This window comes from Rhipicephalus microplus, chromosome 7 (assembly GCF_043290135.1).
Source record: "Rhipicephalus microplus isolate Deutch F79 chromosome 7, USDA_Rmic, whole genome shotgun sequence".
Classification (NCBI taxonomy): Eukaryota; Metazoa; Arthropoda; class Arachnida; order Ixodida; family Ixodidae; genus Rhipicephalus; species Rhipicephalus microplus.
In genome coordinates this window covers 7229657-7247703 of record NC_134706.1, presented here as the reverse complement: position 1 = coordinate 7247703, position 18047 = coordinate 7229657, and the positions used below count along the sequence as shown (strand labels likewise).

The window sequence follows — 18047 nt, the reverse complement described above, 5'->3', positions numbered from 1 at the left end:
AACTACGGAACAGTTTAAGGGAGCACCCTTTCACCATCTCGTGTGTCCTCGCATTATTGCCATAGCGTTGTCGTCAAGTTTGACACGCATAAACCAATAAGGCTTCACTATAGGCACCCGACAGTGAACCAGAGGGCACGACGAAGCTTTTTGGCCCGCCTCAGCATTGTTGGTACCGACCAAGGAGGATTGAAAATAATTGCTAGGGTGGAATCTCCCGCAGTGCCTTGCCAGCAGAAGCGAAGCCAGCTTTTGCCACTGCCAACATGGCGGAAACATGCTCTTTTTTCTGATAGTGCCCACTTGGAGATCAAGTGGCTTTGATATGTTAGTGTTAATGCTACGTTAGTTTTATAATAAAAGATAGTTGTTTTCGACGAAATAACACACAGAAACGAGTATGGGTGACTGAACTTCCCAAGAACTTTGCATTCAATAAGACGCTCACTAAGAAAAACTAGCAACACTAAGACGCACTTGGAGCTCTGAGTGACCCGAAAAAGTTTCCACGTTAGACTCGTTAAGCGCGAGAAAGATACACCCCGTTCTTAATCGCCGAACGGTGATACTCTATCATGCCTCTAATAAGATGGCCGCTGCAGCCGCCATCTTGCCAAAGGCACGGCATTACTCCTAGGCAATGATTTCCACTCCAGGATATTTTATTAATCCTCCTAGGTACCGACCGCCAGGGATACCAAGAAAATTAAATTCTCGCTGAACACATTGAGACGCTGAAGTGTCAATGTCTTTTTTGGCACGTTTTCAAAGAACGCTTCCTAGGCACTTGCATAATCAGCCATGACCCTTAGCTCACAACTAAAAAAAATGGCAGCATATCCACGGAGTGAATGATGGATAGTGAGGCGAAGCATCCGTCCGTCCATTCGTTCTTGCTTCCGTCCATTCCTGCGTGCGTCTGTGTGGACGCCCGTGCGTCCATCCGACCATCCGTGCGTGCGTCTGTTCGTGCATCCGCGCGTTCATCTGTGCGTCCGTCCCTGCTTTCGTCCATGCATCCGCTCCTGCGTCCGTACATGCGTCCATCCGTCCGTGCAGCCATCCGTGCGCCCGTCCATGCATATGTCTGTGTGTCCGTTCGTCCACCTATTCAACACTCCAAGTACCACCATCTCGCATTTTTTCATGATATATTCCTCATATAGAAGCACCGCCATCCAGCGGACATTCCAAGGACTGAACGTGAGGGGGCACATGCACACTTTCTTACGGCTTGCGCTTCGTGTCTACTTCCCACCTTTAACCATCTCGAGTTCATGGTATATACTAGTTCACTGTATTCATGGCACTGCGGCCCAACGCTCGCTAGACCTTTCTAAAACCTAGGAGGTTACGCCCAGCGAGTATAACGTAGCAACCCTTTCTTGTCTTCTGTGCATTGTTGAACAATAAAAATTCGCAGCGTGCGCGTTAACTAAAAGCCAAATTATCCTGTCTCTCATTCCCCCTTAGCAGCCATTGACATGTACATTGAGCATTATTTTTTATTGTTCAACAACGCACAGAAGAAATCTCTCACAGGCACCACCTTGGAGGTCAAAATGTTTACTTGTTACACACTACTACAATGGCTACGAGGGACGAACAGGTGCCGCTATAAGGAGCTTCGCCCCTAAAAATAATATGCACGTGCAAGTTCGGTTTTGCTGCGTCTACTCGCTAGGCTACGCATTGGACGACTCGGTTTTGCTGCACCTACTCGCTAGCCTGTGTGTTCTGGCGCTACCATCATGATAATAAGGGCTGCAGCGCGAGCACGAAGGTGCTAGAAGAAAAGTGAAACGAAAGGCGAGGCAAGGAAAGCAAAGAGGACAACACGAGCGCCGACTACCAACTGAATTTTATTATTCGCAGCACACATGATGATATATACAACAGGCAATCTATTAACAGCAAACGTGAGCAACGTGACATATTCTTGGGAAGGGTCTGATAAAAAGAAGGTACAATGATAAAATGGCGAACCCTTATCTAAAAGCGCGAACTCTTTGTCATGCAAGGCCACCGAAGGTTGGCTCACGCATCAGATCTCGTAAACTGCATTGCCGGGTGTCTATAGGCCGGAGGTCGCCGGTTCAATCTTCTGCGGCGGTCTAATTTCGATCGAGACATGAATGCTAGAGGCTATAGTGTACGTAGACTTAGCTTCCAGTGCGTGACGTCTACCCTCCAATTGCCTTGCAGCGCATGACTCAGCAACTCATCTCGGGCGTCGTGATGCCCACCGACCGAGCCAAGGCCGTCAACATTGAGTACGACACCGAGATCGCTCTGGAAGGAGAGCCTGAAAAAGGTACTCACCAGTTGTGCCACCAAACTGCATTAAAACGAGTGCGTGGTGGGAAGAGTTAACATCGCACCAGCGCTAGGGGACATCTAGTGTTAGCACGATGATTCGCAAACATACTCTCAGGAAGGCGGCCGTTTTGTAAGGTCTAGCAACACTTGAAGGTGGTCGCGCGAGCTTCGACCAAGGTCTACGACTGCGCCGCGGCAATAGAATACTCTATTGCGAAGGGGGAGGTGTGAGACAAGTTTGCCTCCGGTGGCATAGCCCAGTGGTAACACAAGGGGCCCATGCCCCCTCCCCCCTTTTCCCCGAATGTTTTCGGCCATGAAATACAGAGCAAAAAACGACAATTCCAAGGAGGTGCCCTCTACCGGACCGAAAAAAAAAATTCTGCCCACGCCCCTGCTTCTCTCACACTGTTCTATAAGGGAAGGGCATTTTCGTTGTTCTTTTTTTTTCTTGAGTTACGGTGTGACGTTTTATATCGTGTACAGCTTAGCAAGTCGTTCAAATGAAGCAGTGCAAGCACCGGCTTTACCACATCTTCCCCATCATTCTCCCTGTCGTCCATGGACATAGTAGTCAATGAGCTATGTCCATGCTCACAATGAATGAAAAGCTTAAAATTGAGAAAAACTGTAAATAGTTTGCTGTAGGAAATGATTATTTAAGCGTGGAACGGCCAACAAGACTCGGAGGGGAGAGTGCGGAATTATGATTTTCATTGTTCCTTAAAACAGCGGTAGGCTTCTGGGATGCTGTAGGCCGGTTGACACTCGTGCAATATCTTTACAATTGTGCTCGAATGTACAACTTTGACGGCTGTATTGTTGTTGGCTCAGTTATTATGCTAAACAAGGCGGAATGCATCCAAATATATGGCACAAGAAATATGATAGGATGACAATTCGAACAAGAGTTATTAGGTGAAAATTGTGGCGACACAGCGCGGACTATGGGACTAAGAATATAAGGGACACATCATTGTGTCCTGTATGTCACAGCTTGAATTTTCCTTTGTCGCTCTAGCTACTACATTTATTTTTAAGAACTCTAACCAGCAGCAAATGAACTTCTTTTTTCAGAAAGCCTCTTCGATGGAACAGTTCCCATGGATGTCGCCTTAGCGAGGGCCGTTGTCCTCAATGAAAAAAAGCAGGTACGACGTCTCTACACAATGTTCGAAGACTGGTGCCGATTGCTATAAAGGTTTTCATTATGCTAGCAGCCGCTGTAACCATAATGAAGCAGGCAGGGCACATCTTAAATGCAAAGCACAACATTGGATGTAAACTGCGGTTTCAGAGCAGTCCTTGGGGCAACATAAACAAAAACATTTTTTGTGCTGAAATGGCAAATATAGTGGTTAATCATATAGTGGTTTTGGGACGTTAAACCCCACATATCAATCAAAAATGGCAAAAAAAGAAAGTGTCCCCTTAAGTCGTAAACAACTTTAGAAGATAGCGGCATTTTATACGCGTATCTGAATGAACATGAGTATGCACCAATGAGCGCGCACGCCTGAGTGGCTGTGGATTTTATTGTATTTTTATTTTTATTTTTCTTAGTTGAGGTGATCGGCTGTTGTGCTTCGGGAATCTGGGATAGGCCTCTCCTGACTTCTCAGGTTGTATTCACCTATAGGAATGTAAAAGAAGACATATGAGGTATTATACAAATTAACTATTGCATAAGAGTACCAAGACAAAATGTCAATTATTGACTTTTCAAGAAAGTACACAAAGAGCCCAAATTCCACCACTTGCACACAGAGATCCAACACTGGTCAATGTTTTTTTTAAGATCATGTTGGGCCGGATTATCGCTGGCTTTTGTTGGTTAGTGTGGGCTGATGTTGGATGTGCTTTCTTATGAAGATGTCATAAAATGATACAAGTGTACTACATGTTAGTGCCTCACATCATGCAATGTTGCGTCACACATTATAAAAGTTTCCTGAAGAAAAAAAATCTTCACAATTGTTTGTAATTCAAGTTATTTTTTCTCTCGTTTGGTAGGTATGTTTAGTGGTGATTTTATGTAATTTTTATTTTAATGGAAGTGATTTTTACTACTCAAGTGATTATTGAAAATAAGTAACCGCTGCTACATAGAAGGGCGAGCAGCTGCTAAAAAGCGCATCACTTAACAATTTTTTTCCGCCACGAAAATGCCAACATTTCGCGTTCGTACACCATTTGTTTTCATTTTCAGTGCCTTTCCATAACACTCGTGTTAAAAGTTACCTGCACCAATCGCCCTAACATTTTCCAATTAACGCGTATGAATGCATGCAGAGTGTACCAACGTGTACCAACCAACCTAACTTCACACATAAATATCTTTGCAAATGAGTTTTGCAGAGACCCGCAAGGTGGCGGAAAGGTTAAGAAAGAGAAATTAGACAACCAACCATTTGTGGCACGAAGCCACAAGGAAACCCGTGTGGGTTTCTCGGAAAGAAAAACTTCTTGGTTGTAAAATCACTCCTGGTCCGGGGAGTAAGCATTCTCCATGGTCCCCGCACTAGGACGAATTTTTCGGCAACTAAGAAGTTTTTTCTTTCTGAGAAACACGTGCGGATTTCCCTGTGGCTTCGTGCCACAAATGATTGGTTGTCTAATTTCCCTTTTGCAGATATCTATCGATGGAATCAAAAATGCTATAGAGACCCGCGTACTGGATTGAGGTGCATTTTATTGAACCCCAAATGGTCAAAATTTCCAGAGCCCTCCACTACGGCATCTTTCATAATTGTGGTTTCAGAGTTCTCTGCGAGTGTCCCCGCTTCAGCGTGCCAAGAAAAGAACTGTCAAAAGCTTTAGATAGAATAGACAATCGCCAATTGTCGGAAGAAAGGGTATTAGGACACTGGCCGAGACCGTCCTCTGCAAGCAAGGCACTGAGAGCGTTGTTGCGCTTTCTGCAAGCAAGTGGTCTTAGAGACAGACTGTAAACAGCGTCGTGGATCGTCTGATGACCTTCTCTCTCTCTTTTTTTACAACGCCTCTTTTCTCTCATCCTTTATCCCCCTTACCCCCTTCCCCAGTACAGGGTAGCCAGCCGGTCTGAGAACTGGCTAACCTCCCTGTCCTTCCTCATTTATTCCTCCTCCTCCTCCTCCTGGTTTCAGAAACCCCAGCAATTAGTATAACTTCAATATCAAGCGAGTGGCTAAGCTTGTCCCGGAATGCTTCCTCAGTCGCCTCTCCCGGCAAACGCAGGCGGAGCGTCAGATCAGCACAATGGTGGAGCTTACCGTGGATCTGGTGTTGGCCATTCTTCGGAACATCATCGTCGGAGAGAAACCCCTGGAGTTTCGAGCTCCCAGCGGTCTCGGTCTCACCATATCCATGTAAGTGGTCGCCGCCTTACGCGCCGTTTACTTCGAACGCTAGTTCTTACAGTGGAATCTGTTTTGAGATCAGAACACGGGTCACTTCGGACGCCGTAGTTGTCCACCGCCGCCGGTGTCCGTAACCAGTATCGCGAGAAATAGGAAATAAACTTCTCAGTAGATAAAAGACACGAAAGACACAATGAGATTCGAACCCGGGTCCGCTGCGTGCCAGCTTAGCATTCTACCACTGAGACACGCCGTTGCATTGAACGCGTTTCTGAACTGGCCTTAGGCAGGCTTGATGTCAGGAAAGAAATCGCATCGATACGAGTAATATAAAGCGTTTCAGAACATCAAAGGAACAACCAGTTGTCACACAATGCGAATTGCTTAACTAGTGGGGCAACAGAGGCCCCAACCCATTAGAAAACCTGTTCTTGATCCCCTATTTAGTGTGGCGCGTACCCACTTCAGTCATATATTTCTTTCTCGTCGTTAGCCACTGCATAATGAAATCGCACACAATTCCTAGCTAGCGTGTAGCGGATGCCACGCTTTTCCGAAGAATGACGAAGGGTAGCATAGTAATTTTTCCTCACTCTCTGAATCTTTTTTTAATAATATTATTATACTGTCTTTCTTCTACATCTTTGTTTTTGTTGTTGTTTTTAAGCAATAGTGCAGTTGTCATCAATATGATACTATATGTTTTCTTGACCAATACCCCAGAGTGAGTATGGGTCATGAATTTATGGCTATAAACAAACAAACAAACAAACAAATGCTGGCCTACCACACAAAAATTATGATGATTTATGGCGAAGTGAGTACCCAGAAAGTGGCAGCAGTTGTCCAAAGAGTGTCTTTAGAAAAGGCTTTGAAAGGCCGCTCTTCCAGCTTTCGCTGTGACTGTGCTGCGCCTTCCGCGCAGGCCTGGAGAGTTTTTTTTTTTTTAGATGCGGAGCATCTAATACTCGAGGCTTGTAGTGCGGCGCCGTCCGCAAGCTTCCTCCTCCTTCTTCCACCATCTGTGCATCCCTTCCTCCTCTACACACCGCGCGCGCTTCACTCCTTCACCATCTGTGCACCCTTCCTCCTCTACACACCGCGTGCGCTTCTCCTCTTCACGAACATTCGCTAGCTGTATAATGTAGCGCGCATGCGCCGTCACGCTTCGAGAACATCGGCAGCTGACGCGCGCGCATGCGCCGTCGCGCTTCGAGAACATCGGCAGCTGACGCGCGCGCATGCGCCGTTGCGCTTCTCCCCCTTCTCGAACATTCGACAGCTGACAGTGCATGCGCCGTCGCGCTGTATATATACTCAAGGTCGGCGCTCGCTCGCTCAGTTGCCGCTCGTCGGTTGGTTTGTACGGCGCGTCGACGTCCAAGGTCGCGGTGAAATGAATTCCAACGAATCCACAAACACAATGATCGACGTCCCTTCGACCAGCGCCGCCCTTTCGCATACGTGTGTACGTGTTCACTCATTTAACACCCCCTCCTACAACCACGTTAACCAATTTAGCCATCGACCCAAGTGAGTCGCAATTTAACACCCCATTTCACAACCACGTTAACCAATTTAGCCATCGACCCAAATAAGTCGCACTTTAACACCCCGTTAACCAATTATATGCTCCGCATCCTCCTCAGTGTTCCCCCGAGGGAAGCTGCGGGCAATTTTTTTTTCTACAGCTGCAACTCGGACAACAGGGACATGCATTGAAGCAGAATGAATAGTTAAGCGAGTTGGCTCACGGTGAAATGCAGGCGCGTGCAGAAGAGAAGCACAAAGTGTAGTGGACAAACATCTGTTCCCGGCACCGACGCTTGCGCCGACAAGTTACAACGCGCGGAAGCATAAATGATTCCATTTACGAGGCAGTTAAACTGTTAAACAGTCAGTGCTTGAAAGGCTTTAATCTGTCTTCGCACAGAAAATCAGTGAAGGCCTTAATGAACTTTTTTGCGTGGTAGTGGCCTATTGAATAGGCTATAGCACCCCAGATCACTATTTTTTTCTCTTTCGCACGTCTATATCGCTCTTCGCTTTCTTTCCCATCATTGTTCCCCATTCTCCCTTCCCTTAGTACAGGGTAGCAAACTGGACGCTCCGATTTCTGGCTGATCTCCCTGCCTTTCCCTCCTTTTATTCTCTCTCTCTCTCTCTATTTACGAGGCTTACACCAATGAGCCACAAATACTGTGGGCTGTCTGCGAGGCGGTGGTGAAGGGTGACCGATTTTTATATATACTTGTGACGGCTAACTAATTTCCTGAGGCATACTACAGCCATGAGTTCCTCGGCATCTTGAAGTGTCTCGCCTACAGGGCGCACGTTAGCCAGGAGTTGATTAGGAGTGCACGTATGTCCTTATTTTTTGTGCACGCTGACATTTCACCATAAATCAACAATAATAAGTAATCTTTCCGAGGTAGACAAAATTTGAAATAAAATTTTGAACAACGGGTGCACTGATTGAGCGCGTTGAATTAACTAACATTTTACTTGCATACATAGCACTCCATTGTGTATTTATAGTTGAAAGTGAAATACTTAAAAGCCTTGTTTTGAGCCTCTATGCTTGAATGTGACTGTGTAAACCTTGAGAATACAATAATAAGCTAAAGCTGTTAAAAAATATGACTACTTAGAGGAATGAATGGTTCGAACACAGAATGTCACTGCATCCAACGTTCCGACAAAGTGACTTGTGTTCCTCAGGGCGCCTCGTTCCCTTATTGATACGCAGTTGCACCATCATCCTCCTTTTTGGGGGGGCTGGAGGAAAAGGTACGACGCATATACCCGCAAGGGAGGCAGAAGACAAGTCCGCTTGCGCAAGCGATACGTCTTCACGCATTATGCATCAACGACTTTTCGTCACTTGTAGATATGAAGCTCGCGGGGTCCCTTACTTATTCGCGTGAGAGACGAGGGCGAAAGCCTTCCGGTGTGGCTACGTCATCGTCAAGAGGTGTCTGATGAGGCACTTAAGGCTGTCTGCTTTATAATGCAATGCTATTACAGTGCTGAACGAACGGCTCTCGCTGACGTTCCCGGCACGTTTCCTCCGTGCAGGTTCAGCGGCGGAGCGCTAAGCGGCCGCGCCATTCAGCACGGCGATGCGGTGTACATATTTCCCGGCATCTGTGACGTCCTCGCCAGCCGGCCCACCTGCGCTGGGAACGAGACGCTAGGCGTCATGGTGAGAGTGCTAGAGGCCACTGGGCTTACAGCTCGCACTCCACTTATAAGCTTGCCTTTATAGGGTCTACAAATCCCTTCGGGTCTTTTCTTTTCGCTTCTCTCTCTCATCTCTCAACCTCGGGAGATTCTTCATTTCACTCGATCTGATACGCGCTCCTCGGTGAGGCGGAGGACTAGCTCGCACTTGGTCAGTTACGATGCCGCCATTGCTCGAAGCTGACTTGGCGTCCTGCCCAATCAAGTCCGGGCTATAGGCACGAAGAAGAGTTTCGGGAGCAGCAGAGCAGTAGCGCTGAATATTATAGCAGTGGGCGAGTTGCTTTTGAATAATTACGTTAAAGGCGAGGCCGATAAGCTAGGTTATGTATACAATGCTCGCTTGTCGTGTTTTGCCTCCTCCACCCTTTTGTACCTTGTTTTCTGGTTGTGACAGCATGGAAAAGCCTCATAAACTGTTTCAAAAACTTTACACAAGATACCAGCGAAAAGTAATAAATACGTGACAACTATGCACGAGCATTTCGATGATGTGTAAGACATTGCGTGCAGTTGGAATAACGCCATGGCTGAATAAAAAGACGAGGGCACTCTGAATTAAAAATAAAGTTGTGCATGATATATGCAAGACAATGTTCGGTTCTTCCTTATACGAACCACTTCTTTGTGTTTCGCAACTTTTTACCACGTGAGCATGACATGTAGCCTATTACATGTAGAACCTTAACTAACCCATGCGGCAAATATACCATTGTCCCTCCCATTCAGTACAGGTCGTAGCCGACGGATGGAAACGCAGCATGCTACTGAGGTTCTCTGTACAGGCAGGTGCCAACGTTTGAATAGTTGGATTTCTATTTGTCACAGACGCCAGATCTTCCTTTGAAAGTCACTTTTAAAAGGTTTAAAGAAGGATCACTTACTGACGTCATGTCACGTGGTGTCATCGTCGGTTATTGTCATCAGATGACATACTGTCATTGGTACTTGTCATGAGACACGTCATTGGCACTTGTCATGAGTACCAAAAGAAACATCGCGTGACGTGACGTCAGTGAGTGATGCTATCAAAGCTTAATCGACGAGGATGATGATGCTCATTTGGCGAATACAGATCCTGCTATCAAAACATCGGCCTGTCTCTCTCAGGCGCTTATCCCTGTTCGTAGACTCTCTATATCAGGGTTCGGTAACCTTTTGTTTACCAAAAAGCTAGTATGCCCCACCAACCTTTTGCAGGAAGGGAAGCGGCAAAGATTAAACTCACCAGCCTGTGGTTGGAAAAGGTCAAGTTCCCGCTCAATTAGAAGCATTGACGTCTGCAAGCATGCCGGGCATTTTTCCTTGGATGAAGTCCTTTTCCTGACATTTCCGCGAATAATTTTTTCCTCTTTTTTGTATCTGTGCAAAGACAGGATGTGAATATGTTATCTGGCCAAGTGTGACGATGGTGGACAATGCCAACCGAAAGCGAGCTTAAATTTGTTCGTGTTGAACCCCATTCGAGGTCACAACTACCACGTCGGCCCTTGTTTCACGTAAGTAACCCCTTGACGTTCTCGCGAACGCAGGCTGTGTCGTGGCCGTCGATCCTGCAATCCTTCGGCGGCAGCGTGGACGTCCTGTCCGAGGACACGCAGACGCTGCAGTTGGTCGTCCTGGACGAAAACCTGTACCGCGTGGACGTCACCAACACCACGGACTACTTCGAGATCATAGTGCCGCGCAAAGGGGCCAAGGAAAACGCTACGGTAGGCGAGAGTCACCCCGCTAATTTGGGGCTGCGGTCGATGGTAACTCGGTTCCGAACGACACCAGATCCAGGCCCTATAGAGTTCTTAGTTCGTACTAGTCGCGAAACTCTGCTCCGAAACCTGGACCATGAACTAACTTGTGGAGCATTGTATAGTAAACTGACGCTCCACCTGTGACGCTCCACCTGTGACGCTCCACCTGTGAGCGACAATAGGTGGAGCGACAGGTGGAGCGACTGACGCTCCACCTTTGAGCGACAATAGAAAACACGCCTCATTGCATCGATCGCTGATCTTCGCTGTTATTGGATGTATTGCCACAGCAAGATTTGGCCACACAGTATGAAAATGTAAGCAACAAAACGTAAACGCACTGCTTGCTTTATCAATGCGGTATCGATGGCGGGCTCGCACAACGCAACACACACACGTATCGTTTATTAGCTTCCCTTTCCGCGTAAAGATAGTGCTACAATCAGCACAGCTCAACGATTTCTTCCAGTGGTGTGTCCTCATTTCGCTTATGGAGCCTATGGAGATTTTCTCAACTGCTATGATTTAAGAAGTTTGCCTAGCTCTAAGTGACGCCTATAGTCACTTTGACCAGACAACTACTGTTCGAAAGGTATGGGCAACGTGTAAATCTATTCGCTCCTAAGTGAACTCGTGTTTTCATAACAACCATTTCTCATACCCGCTGAAAATTCACGTGGTGCTGTTGTGGAAGGGAATGTTTGTAATGTACCCGTTCGAAGCACGGTGACATAGAAAGAAGATGTGTGCAGTTTTACTAAATATTATGCTTCCCGTTTATCATTTAGTATTTTAAAAGAATGAGTCTTTGCAAATCACGTAATGCGAAGGACAGATAGCCGTTTGAACGACGGAATCGATACTGAGAGATTGGAAACGTAACGTATACGGCGGAAGAAAGTTAGATGGAGCGACGAAATCAAACAGATCTCAGGCATAAAATGGAACCAGCTCATGCACGATGATGCAAATTCGGTCAGCAGGGGACATGAAATGGGAGTACGTGTGCATGTAGTTTCGGTTCTTCATTGGTTTACTTGGTAGCTTCTATAGATTCTGAGAAAGACCATGCATATACTGGTCGCTTTCTGTGGGACACCTTGCCTATAGTGCTCGCTGCTTTCAGTGGGTTGTGAAAAGTGGAGCACTTAACTCGCATTCCACAAGTGCGTTCATGAGACTGCATAGTACTGTGACTAAAAAGAGTTTTCAAAATCTCAAAAAAAATAAGAACAGTGCGTTCAGTGGAAGTCGGACTCAGTGTACAGCGTCCGCTAAAACGCAGGGCCTCCCGGAGCCGACGGAATTCGCGCCGCAAGTGAAGTGGAACGAGGAGATGGTGTACCACCAGTTCGTGGTGCCCAAGCCGGACTCGGCTGTCAACATCGAGATTACGCCGCACGATCCCAGCGCGCAGTTCCTGGTCTACATCAAACACCGGGTCAAGCCCCAGCTCAACGCGTACGACCTCATGGTCAACTTGTCCACCATACGCAGCGTCAATGGTGAGTAGTATAATGCCAAACTTAAAAGGACCATGATACAGACGCCCACAAAGTTTTGGTTTTCAGCAAAAAAATAGATGTAGAGGGTCTATTGTGCATGTACACACATAAAAAATGGACCCTAAAGGAACAGCTCATTGCAAAGTGAGCCCTAGAGCTTGCCAGTAACAAATTCTACCCAACACCAGCTCATTTTGAGTATTAAGTTTAAATTAAAAAAAAACGCGTGCTGTGTTGTAATGTCTGGCTCACGTGTTGTCCGGAGCCTCGACTACCAAATGACATCTTTTTTCGACCATGCTTAGATAATTGTCGCAGGGCCTCTTTAAGCTCGTGTACGCATGCGCAATGACAGCGCTCATTTATTTGCACTTGAAATTCGCAGCATTCGCGATATGGCACGTATGTCATTTGGAACGTCTCTGGCAGGCACGTACGACATATTCCTGGACAACGCTCTGATTGCCAACCGAACTGGCTTCTTCTACCTGGGCCTGGTCCAGCCAAACGGTAGCGTTCCTGGATTCAGCATGGAAGACCCGGTCAACCTGACCCTGTCGGAAGTGAGCAGGGAGTTCAGCACAAACTACTCCGTGCGCATCTACACCTCCGGCTGTTACTTCTTCAACTCCAAGTTGAAGATGTGGTCAGCCGACGGCTGCTACGTAAGCCCGTTCTGTCAATTGTTGAGCGAGCTTTGTTAGGGTGCAACTCACGTGGGTGCTCACCTAAGTGGGAGCAGACACTTGCAGGCTTATAAAGAGGGCTCAACTTAAGCGTGCGGTACGGGGCTAGATGGTACGACATGGAAAACTTCAACCTGCGCCTTGAAACAAGACACAAGAGGAAAGAAGTCGACGGCACCGGCTCATATGCCGCCAAATTCTTTCCTGTTTTATCAATTGTTTCTATGCGTAGTTTTAAGTTTCCCATGTTCAACTTAAATTGTGGATAACGCAGTGAGCAGTGGGAATTAAAATTGTAGGGGCAACATTAAGCGACAGGATGAAAGCAGAGTGCCAGGGAGCGAACGAGTTTAGAACAAGGACATCTTGTTCTAAATAAAAAAATTAAAAATATTAAATCAAGGACATGGACAGAACGTGTAGTGTCTAGGCAGGATAACTTCCAATCATCAAGGGTAACCGACTAGATTAGTGAGAGCTTGCATATATGATGGTATGGTTTGGCTCTGCGGTACATTTTAGGGCAATGCACAGATATTAATAATGCTTTCTTTCTTAATAGACAGCTTGACATGCCTGACGTCACTCGTTCTCGCCACGGCGCGTGCTCGGAAGTTCACTTGTTTTCCGGCTTTGACGATCGATAAACACTTGGTAGTTGGCGCTGCTCCGACTCCTCTCCGACCTTTCATCTTGTTTCAAGCGTTGGGCCAGAAATAGCATGTTTAGCAAAAAATTAGGGTGCAATATCATTTGTATAAAGCTTTCTGCGCCAATTTGTAAGTCAACATTGCTTGTTACCATTCTTGCCGTCACCCCGTCACAGGGGTCTAGTGGCTAAGGTATTAAGCTGCTGGCCCGCAGGTCGCGGGATCAAATCCCGGCTGCGGCGGCTGCATTTTGCGATGGAGGCGAAAATTCTGTAAGCCCGTGTGCTCAGATTCGGATGCACGTCAAAGAACCACACAGGTGGTCGAAATTTCCGAAGCTCTCCACTATGGCGTCTCTCATAGTCATATCGTGGTTTTTGGACGTTAAACCCCACATATCAATCAATCAATCAATTAATCAATCAATCAATCAATCAATCAATCTTGCCGTCATTCGTGGAATAGAAGAGATGGTGCATCGAACTGCGCAGGTGGCGAACGCCAACTACGCGGTGACCAAGTGCAAGTGCAACCACCTGACCTCGTTCGGCAGCGGCTTCTTCGTCATGCCCAACACGATCGACTTCTCGTACGTGTTCGCCAACGCGGGCTTCGCCGACAACGTGACCATCTACATGACCGTCGTGGTCACCATGCTCGTGTACATCATGCTGCTCATATGGGCGCGCTACGAGGACAAGAAAGACGTCGAGAAGGTAACTCCTTCAAGTGCCGCTTCATGCAGTCTCAGTAAACAACGGTCGCTTTAACACGGCCTCACAGGTTTGCAGATGTTTGTTTCACAAAAAGAATGACTGTTTCCTAGATTTCACGTGCCAAAACAAGAATATCAATATGATGATTTTCCGACGTGCACCCATAGATCTATACGTACACGGCAGGTTTTGACTTTTGCCCCTGTCTAAATGCGACCGCTGTGGCTAGCAGTCGAACCCGGCCAGTTGGACCCCAGAAGTACTTATTCCGATAGCCATTGCATGCATGTTCATGTTATTTCAATAAATCACAAGAGTTATCACCAGGATTACTTTAAACATAAGCGTCGACGAACAGTCGTATAGGTTTAGTGTTTCAAGGGTCAAGGCAATAGTTAATATTACTGCTATACTATGTTTATATGCATGTGATCACCTGCAGAAAGCAATTTACTGACGTATTGCACATTCATACCTTTTGTTTTATTATGCTGTATTATATTATGTCATATTAAGTTACGCTGTGTATGCGTTACCATTATGTGCTGGTATTCACGGCCGGTTCTCTAAAAAGTTCACCTCACGCAATCGCCCACACCAAGTCTCTCTTAATAACTTGCTCTTCCCTGGTTTCGTTCAAGCTCGGAGCACTGCCACTTCAAGACAACGATCTCAAGGACAAGTACATTTATGAAATTGTCGTATTTACGGGCGACAAGAAAGGAGCAGCCACTGACTCCAATGTAAGTGCTCAGTATCACACGTACTGTTTCGTAAGGCGAGGTTGACGTCGTTGCATCCTGCTTGATGGTAGCGCAAGCTAATTGACAGGGACGACAAAAAGGCTCACTCGAGACAAAACTGTCATCCCCTTCAATTAGTTTCAGTTCGAGTTTATCGGCATTCGTTTGTATACGACTATAGCTTGGGCTGCCACCAAGCAGAATTACAATAGAGACAGGCCCACATTGCCACTCTCAATGACGCCGTTGCAACTTGCCTTCTCAGGTGTTCTTCATTCTTTCCGGGGATGATGACGAAACGGAGGTTCGCACTTTCGGCGAACAGAAGCGCAAGATATTCCGTAAAGGTGCTGTGGACACGTTCGTCATGACGGTGCCTCGGTAAGCATGACTGACAACTCACTTTCTAAACACCCCTTGACGGCTCACAATGCGGACGGTACTGAGCCCGACTCTGGCACTCTAGAACTGTAGGCCTAGCTAGGCCTTGCATTGTATGTGCACCGCTATTCAGAACCAGACTTTCAGGATCATAAACGTGCTGATTCAGCTATGTTGTGTCAATTTATGCGAACTTCTCACCTTTCATGGAGATAATAGCATTTAGGAGCCCGTATTACACCAACAGTACGTCCTATTCTTTAATAAAGATGTTTCTCTCTCACTGGGAAGACTTTGCAGTAAGGAATATATGTATGTGCCGAACGTGTAGTTGTGAACTTAGCGACATCGCGGACGCTTTACGACAACTGAGAATGTAAAATGCTAAGTGAAATTTATGTCAGCACACAACAGCACTTCGCTTCCGGACATCTTAACCTTGCACTCGATCGGATGTCAGTGACACCTTACATTAGGTGTGCGTGTTCTCACATAGATGACGCCATACTATTCTGAAGAAACTGCATAGTTTATTACATCTTCCACCCCTTTCCCTTTCTTAATGCTGAGTAGCAGGCCAGGAAATGAATTCAGGCTGGCGTTTCAGCTTTTCTGCCACAATATAAGTTACATAACACGCTGAACAATGGTGTCGCTATTACCGAAGTTTGGACAGGTGACTTGGTTTTGTCAGGGCGATAACTATATGATTTCCATTGCCTGCAAGGACGTGATTTCTTACACATACGTACGACTTGGCGCGAAAGAAGCATTTCAATCCAGTGCTGATCTCTTATACACCTGTTTGTACGTTCCTGTCTTTACCTTTCTGGTGCTCCTCGACCTTGCCTAATTCAGCCTGACGTAGTTTTCTTTAGTTTACCTGTCCACTGTCTTGGCCCGCGCAGTTCTCTCGGCCGTCTGAACTACATGCGCATCTGGCACGACAACGGCGGCAAAGGCTCGATGCGTTCCTGGCACCTGCGCTTCATCTCCGTTCGCGACGTGCAGACCAACGCGCGCTACGACTTCATCGCCAACAAGTGGTTCGCCGTCGAGAAGGAAGACGGCCTCGTACGTACAGCAGCTCTTGTTTCCTTCATTGACTACAAAGACTTCTCCCCTAGACACGAAATAGAAAATGGTTTATCGAAGAAAACATCTGTGTCATCTGGATCTCATGCAGGTTCATAACGACAACGCCTAATACAGTATACAGGAGCACGGCAGCTAAATGATGAATGTGAGATGCCATATAGCGTTTCAACCCTATAGACACCTTGCACTGAAGATCTCGGCAACTGACAGCAGCACCAGATTACGCCACCCAGAGTAAACGGAGTAAAGAACACTCGACTTCAGACGTCGAGCCATCTTCAAGACGTCTTAGATATTTTATCATAAAGCAAGAGCGTTGAGATTTAACAGTGTCTAAGTTGGTAAAAATTATCCACATGTATCTGGTATTCTGTGAGATTGAAGTTGTAAATGAGAACACCAGAGCACTCGCAAACAAAGCTTCATCTGTGAAACTTAGGTGAACGATATAATGTTGGTCGCCGTCATTTTTTATTTCGTCTTGTCATCCGTGCCTGTAGTGGCACTGTTGCTGACGTTATGTGCTAGATAAATAAAAGTTCGCAGTGCCCTGTAAAATGCACAGAGTACGTTTCGGTGTCTGTTTAAAAACAATTCCGTGCCCTGCAGTTTGATGACCCTGACTCAAATTTCCCATGTTGGGACGTCCAGGCCTTGCCTAATGTGCACTTCGAGGACTTACCAAACCACTCAGATTTGGCTGGCAATCAAGCCAAATTTGTGCTGGTCATCAGCCCACTTCGACAAGAGAGCATCAGAATTGATGCCGTTAATATTCGCTTCGCGTTCTAGTGAATGTGTCTGAGGGTATAACAAGCATAATATCGGTGACCTTAAAGGTGCTGTCGTAATAGATAACTATGGTACGTACGCCTATGGGTTTGGATAAGCTGCCACCAGCTGATAGCTTGAGCTCCACATAATTTGTTAGTGAAGCCCCATCGGACTAGATAGAAAGCCCAAGTAAATTCACTGTGTGCCTCATGAGCTTTGGAAATGAAATCGTATTGCCCATTTGGTGGAGTGTGGATGTCAGTGCTGCCCTGGGGGCACATTAAGTTGGGGGACTCCTAGGCCAAGGTCTAAATTATCTCCCAAATAAGGTGGATGTGTCGTGGCGGTGCATCGGCCTGTGATTTCCGTGCATTACCATCTAACATGTTAATCTCATGGGCTCAACGCAGACTGACCGCCTGCTTCCTGTGGCCGGCAAAGACGAGGCGACCGAGTTCAGCCACCTGTTCCAGCTCAAGTCACAGAAGAACTTGGCAGACGGCCACCTCTGGTTCAGCGTCTTCATGCGTCCGCCCAAGAGCCGCTTTACGCGCGTCCAGCGTGTCTCTTGCTGCGTGGCGCTTCTCTACCTCTCCATGCTGGTGAACGCCATGTGGTACGGACGCGTGCCTTCCAAGCCGTCCGCCTCTTCATTCAACGTTGGCCCTTTCTCGCTCAGCCCGGAACAGGTATACGAAATTTAATCATTAGAAAGCTTTGCTGGTTTAGGGACGCCAAGCCACTTGCGTTCCCGCGCTCCTGCGTTGTTTTATACTCCAAACCGCACCCATCGAGAATACAAAGGAACGCAAGGGCTTCCTACGCACGCAAGCCGCTTGTCAG

The 18047-nt window shown here is 46.8% G+C and overlaps 1 protein-coding gene across 1 annotated transcript in view; it reads left to right on the top strand.

Annotated features, from left to right (window-relative positions):
• LOC119179431 (polycystin-1-like) overlaps positions 1–18047 on the top strand; it is a 75804-nt gene that overhangs the window by 47591 nt on the left and 10166 nt on the right. Inside the window, exons 25-36 of the mRNA XM_037430498.2 lie at positions 2206–2314; positions 3397–3470; positions 5539–5669; positions 8739–8865; positions 10436–10615; positions 11937–12156; positions 12586–12821; positions 13984–14208; positions 14850–14951; positions 15217–15332; positions 16241–16406; positions 17615–17893. Coding sequence (XP_037286395.2) covers positions 2206–2314; positions 3397–3470; positions 5539–5669; positions 8739–8865; positions 10436–10615; positions 11937–12156; positions 12586–12821; positions 13984–14208; positions 14850–14951; positions 15217–15332; positions 16241–16406; positions 17615–17893 — 1965 coding nt within the window. The remainder of the gene's footprint in view (positions 1–2205; positions 2315–3396; positions 3471–5538; positions 5670–8738; positions 8866–10435; positions 10616–11936; positions 12157–12585; positions 12822–13983; positions 14209–14849; positions 14952–15216; positions 15333–16240; positions 16407–17614; positions 17894–18047) is intronic.